The 6,259-nt window shown below is 38.2% G+C and overlaps 1 protein-coding gene across 1 annotated transcript; it reads right to left on the bottom strand.

The window, feature by feature from the left end:
* Nucleotides 1–1,202: 1,202 nt before the first annotated feature.
* On the bottom strand, nt 1,203–1,971 carry LOC122059407 (the record flags this gene model as incomplete). Its single annotated transcript, XM_042622179.1, has 1 exon — nt 1,203–1,971. A coding segment is annotated over one exon (324 nt), but the record flags the coding sequence as incomplete, so codon positions are not given.
* Nucleotides 1,972–6,259: the final 4,288 nt, after the last annotated feature.

The raw sequence follows: 6,259 nt of genomic DNA, 5'->3' as shown, positions 1-6,259 counted from the left end.
CTGTGAGAGTTTTTTTTTTTTTGTTCTCTGTTCTCTGCAAGTGCTTCTGGTTTCTGTTTTCTTTCTGGTATTGGTTTACTGTGAGTTTCTGAATATTACCTTCAGACATACCTATTGGAATCGATTATTGGAAGTGCACATTAGTCAATTTGGGAGTTGTTTTATCTTGGAGGTGAGAACGTAAGGTCAACACGGTTGCATACATATATACGGGGCGTTCAAATACCTTAAGGAGAGTATGACTCAACTCTACTTAAGACAGACGATTTCTATTACTGTTTCAGAGGATTCTTTCAACAAGTAAATCATCCTTTACTTGTAATTACATTTCAATTAATATAATTGTTTTTGTCAAAGTCTTATACCTATTGCTTGGTTATTGTTTCTCACAAATGTTGAATTGGAATGACAACTAGAAAAGGATTCATTATGTTCATAGAAATTTGATATCGCATGTACGGTGTACACCCACCAAACTGCCTCCCTTGTACAAGCATGGTTGATTCATGGAAGAACAGTCAATAGCAAAGGCGACCTGCTGATTCACGAAAGAACAATTGGTAGTGAAGGCGTTCGTCTTGAGAAAAAGAGTGCTCACACTTCTGCTTGATTTCGAGGAATGGGTCCTCCTCTAGTGGGTGGTAGGGAAGATGATGAAGAAAAGAGGAAGCAGCAAAAGAGCAGCGGGAATACAAATATGTAAAGAAAACAAGAACAAAACATGCCACTGGGGCAGAGGAGAGGCTACATCTTGCAAGGACGAAGACATCTATGGGTAGCGGTGTTCTGCAAACTTGACAATTTTCAAACCAAAGGAAATCTCGTCCCTTTCTCCATTCACTCCCACGTATTGTCAAAAGAAATATCTTAGATAACACATAAAAGAGACGGCACCCAAAAAAGGAGGTCCTGGGATCAAACCCTTTGGCTTACTTTGTAGGTTCATTTTTGTAGGTTCATAAACGACTCTACTTTGTGGCTCTCTCATTATAAAGCAAGAGATTGGCGACCCAAACATCCAATGATAGCATGGTCAACAATGAATCCTTTTCTCCAGCAACTTTCCTTCACGTTTAGAATGCCTTCTCTCCCTTTTTCACTTCATTGGTTCATCATTTGATTATTTCTCTGCTTTGGTTGGTTTAAAGGATTCATGTTTCAGGATTACATAACTACCACTAAATGGTTGTACGTAGGTAATATTTTAATCATCACTTGATAAGATCAGAAAACCTCCTTTAAACAAGTGAAACAAAAGGTCCATACAACAACAGACACTTCCAATATCACAGCTATAGAATCTGTTTTGATAGGTGGACTAATGGCATGAAACATAAAAATCAACTGAGACATTGATTTGGAAACATACTTAGAGAGAGAGAGAGAGAGAGAGAGATTGAGAGAGAGAGAGACAGTAACAAAAGCAACTCCAGTCATCAGTACCTGTACAGTTCCTACCAAGGAGATAATACTCTTGCCCATGCATTGCACAAGTTTGGATCAGGTTATATATATATATATATATGCAGAAATGCTCAAATAGAAGCGAGTCCTAACTTACTATGTCATTCTAAGGTCGGTCTGTCTACCGAATCAACATCGCTCTACTCTTTTATCCAGTCAGATGCAAAATTAAAGCTCCACTGCTCATTCATCAAAGTTCCAGTCTCTCATAAGGTCCCTCCTGGTAGCACGGCTCCGCATTAGCCTTGGGGTTCCTGTGACTCCCTGACTGTTGGCCAAAATTGGGTATGGGGTTACTTTGGCTGATGTGATCATGCTACTTGGTGCCTCTGGTCCAAGAGATGCTTTCTTGTTCAAACAGTTGATGATTATAGAACAACGGCCCTCATTATCTGAACTTGAAACAGAGTAACTCCTAAAAGATTGGGAGGGACTTTCAGCAATATGACAAACAAGACAAGCTAGAGACAAGCTAGACTCATTATAGATCTTGGGGCACCTCCAACCTTAAAACTAGCTTTACTGCAATAAAAAATGCAAACAGAGTGAGAAAACATATTATCGCAGCTATGCAAAAAGAATATAACACTGTTATACCATTGTGACAAGGCATATTCAAATGTCACCATTATTCCAAGAATGTGAAACTTCAGGTAGTGACCCGGAACAGAACAGTAATGCATATACAAGTCTTGATGAACAACAGGAAAAAGAAAAGAAGCCTACATACTGTCACAAGGGGCATACAAAAGAAACAAATATTTTACTAGTATTCTAAGTTCCTAGATTGGTTGTAAAATTAATTTTAGACATAACAATCAAGCATGCCCTTCAAACAAAAGGGAATTATACATAAGCAGTCAAGCATCCCCTATAACCAAAAGGGAATTCTCTGCCTGGTGGCTTGCTCACCCCAAAAATACGATGGTCTCAGTGCTTAAAATCATGACTTTGCATGTGCATATGATTGTTCATGCAGAGAAAGACCTTTGGGTAGCTTTAAACCAATTTCTAAGTAACAACAATGCATTTTAATTTTCACTGGGTTTGAACCAGTTTCCTTAATCGGGAGTGACCCCAATGGTTCAAACTGGACAAATATCATCCGGGCATGCTTTCAGAGTATTCTAGCAGTTAAACCAAATATCTTCCACAACCAGACAACCATTGGACTCATCCAACTTTTCTGGAGAGATTACAATCGTGTTAGTGCCCAATAACATAATTCTTTTTGAATCATTACTGCTAGAATCACTGTAATCTGGAGAAACTGGGGAAGGGTGCTTCACCTTTGTAGCCCCTATAATAACCAGGAGTTGGCTTCTAGAAGTCGGGAAGTAGAAACCCAAGAACCTTAGCCAAACAAGCACTATTAGTACAAGATCAACAAGAAGAAGAGATATGAAGGACCATAGAACCTGACATATGGACTCCAAAATAGTACAAGTGCCTAGACCCCTCCCAACCTTAGCCAATTCATCAGGTAGACCATTCTAGATGTCAACACCACCACAAACAATGTTACCAGTAGAACTAAGGGTTCTAACTTTTCCTGATGATGTGTGAGTACCTCCATGGGTCCCCATCATAGGTAGGTAACCACATAATGAGCAAACTTGATTCCCCCTTCAATGTTGAGATCATTCAATCATTGATTTGAAAAGAATTTTCATCCCTTCAACCCTTTCCATGATATAATCACAAATTCCAAATGGATCAGAAAACACCAACCTAAAATTACCATCATGGCCTTGAAAAACCCTCCATACCTACAGGTCCTGGCTGCCATCAATGTTCAACATAATCACATTTGGAAGTTTTGGAGGGGAGGGGGGAGTCCACACACAAATCTTTTATTTTCCTGTTCTTTTTCAATTAGGTAAAGGAGGAAGGAAACAAATAATTTTATCTGGGGGAGATGTGGAAGCCTTAATCTTCAGTTGTCTCTCTATATCTGGTTGGCAAGGAAATTATGACAGTCTTTACCAAAGGAAAAAATAAAAAAGAAACTATGACAGTTATAAATCCCAGGGGCCAGGGCCCAATGATATGTCCCACAAACAAAAAAACGTAGTCTGATACAATTACACTATCGACATGAATTGATGATAAGAAAAACCTCAATATGTGCTAGGACTTTTCCACTGGCCATTTTTTATGTGCTAGGATCTTTAGGGAAGAGAGTCTGAACAACATAGATAAGCATACAAATTAATGGGGTTGGCTACATGGATCCAAGCAAAGACTGGGAAAAGGAAAGCAAAGTGAAAGGAAACAAATCACAAAAATAATAACGAAGTAGAACACAGCTAGATGGGATCTGCTACTCGAATCCTGGACCTCCAATCCACTCTATTCGATGCCATACTTGGAGCAAGTCAAAATGAAAAAGTGGAAAAGAAATTTATGGCTGTGGCAAATGAGAGTTCAAGTCATGCTCTGAAATTTTCACTTATCTCCAGAATTTTAGTTTCACCTTTTTAATGAAATCTTTGGTTAAACGAACATTAAAAAAAATAATAATAAATAAATAAAATAAAAGGTAGGAAATCATGATCTAAGAATCAGGATTTTAGAAAGTTTCTTGAATGCTATTTCTTAACGTTTATTGACTTTACCATCAGATAAATTATTATCTCCCAAGTTGCAAATACTGTCTTTCTTTGGGCGCGCGCGCACACACACACACACACACACACACACCAATTTATATGTTATATATCTACTTGAATGCCCCGCCTCTGGCCACAAGTAGCTCATGATTCAGAGATCAATTTATTATCTCCAACTGAAACAGCTTAAACTACTAATCCCAAAACCACAAGTCCTTCTGCTAATATTTTCAGAAATACCAAGTGCAAACAGATATATAACATATAATCGTTGGATCAAAGTAAATAACTTAGAACTCGATCTAGAATGAACATAGGTCAAATGCATGTCATAAAGAGGAGAATAAAAAATGTGCAGCCAAGACGTAATTATCGAGATATAGAAGGAGGAGTGCAAACTGTGGGGAAGCGCACCCTCCACCGGTGCCCCCTTTCTCCCCTACCCATATGGGCCGTTTTACATGGGAACGAGAAAAACAGACAGAAAGGGGGGGGGGGGGGGGGGGGCACTGACGGAAGGTGCACTTCCCCACAGAGAACATTATATATATATATATAATTGTGAGGATCTCTTGTTTGAAAACTGAACCTAACCATGCAGCAAGAAAGAAAAGAAACAAATAAAAAAAGGAAACAGCAAACAACAATGCAAAGATATACTAGGTTTGACAAGATGCCTATGTCCACAGGCCAGAACCCCATATCCAGTAGAATGCCCATAAATGGTTGATATCCATTCCTTTGAATACAAGACATCAATCCTCAACACTCTTCTATCTATCTATCAGCTCTTCAAGCTGGACTTTCAAACAAAGCCAGTTAGTGTGTGTAGCCAAAGCTCATCCAGGTTTTTTCTTTTGCATTGGAAAGATGACACAAAAGAAGGTTTGAGATTGGGATTTCAATCAACTCTGTCCCCATAAGTCCAAATTCATATAGATGTTATCAAGCATGATTAGCTTCTATATTTAGGAAATGACACAGACTTATAAGTGGCGAAGTGCGAATACAATGGGGGAGCTGTATCAACCATGCACCCACCCCATCCATCTAGTAGAAGCATCTCAACCAAGGAAACCAAGACTAGCAGAAAAAACATGATAAGTGGAAGACACCACCTGCAGACTACACCATTTATCTTAAAATAGAATCATCTTTGACAAAAACTACCCAAAAAAAAAAGCCAATTTCCCAGCAAAGCAAACCTAATCTAAAATGCATCCAAGAAAACGCAAGAACCAATATGCTATCACATCGTTTCTCAATTAAATAGGGCCAACTCCTTCCCAACTGTCAATGAATCTTCAAAATGCTAATTTCAAACATCAAAAGACTAGAAGAAACAGAGGATTCAGGAAAAACAAAAAACAAATTTCTTGCCCAAAATTAGAACAAACCAAAATATTCAAGCTTATACGCAACACTAACTACAAGATTCAGCAACCCATCAAAACATTATACGGAACAAATTCAATACAAATTTCCCATCATTTAAGCAGATCTCGGGAAGAAAGAGACCTAGTAAATTCAAATTCAATTCAATCACAGACTCACAGTAACTACCAAGAAAAGAGAAGTCCTTTTATCGGTATTGAAGGCCTCCAATCTTATTCTCATAAGTCATAACAGAAAATTAATAGAATCAACTACTTTCTTCAAATAATTGAAGCTCGAAAGATTCAGAGGTATAAAGAAAGAGATCTGAGAACCAACCTCACTGCCCTGCAACTGTTTTTGGGTCTGCGGGAGTCTCCAGAGAAAGTTCAACTGAGGGAAACGAATATGCATACATAGAGAAATTCTGTATTGTAGAAGAACTGTATATATGATTTGGCATACGGTTCATATATATATATATATATATATAACTTATGCCAACTAATCTCTTATCCTTACTCTGGTTTTATAGGTGGAGGTCACTTGGTAATTGGTAATTTGGCATCACTCCCATTGAGAAATTGACCCCCACTCTGACCCTATTTTACCATTCAAGGCTAGGCTGACTCTGGCCCTGGCTGATCATATAAAAATGTATTAGTGTAAATACATTAAAAAGTAAAACTAGGGGTGTCAAAACCTAGCCTGAATCGATAAAACCGATCGAAATCGATTGATAAAACTTGAATCGAATCAAACCGATTATTATTGGATTGGTTTTGGACTGAGGTATATTAGGATCAATT

Source organism: Macadamia integrifolia, chromosome 13, assembly GCF_013358625.1.
Source record: "Macadamia integrifolia cultivar HAES 741 chromosome 13, SCU_Mint_v3, whole genome shotgun sequence".
In the NCBI taxonomy this organism is placed as follows: Eukaryota; Viridiplantae; Streptophyta; class Magnoliopsida; order Proteales; family Proteaceae; genus Macadamia; species Macadamia integrifolia.
This window is presented reverse-complemented; position numbering and strand designations above follow the sequence as displayed.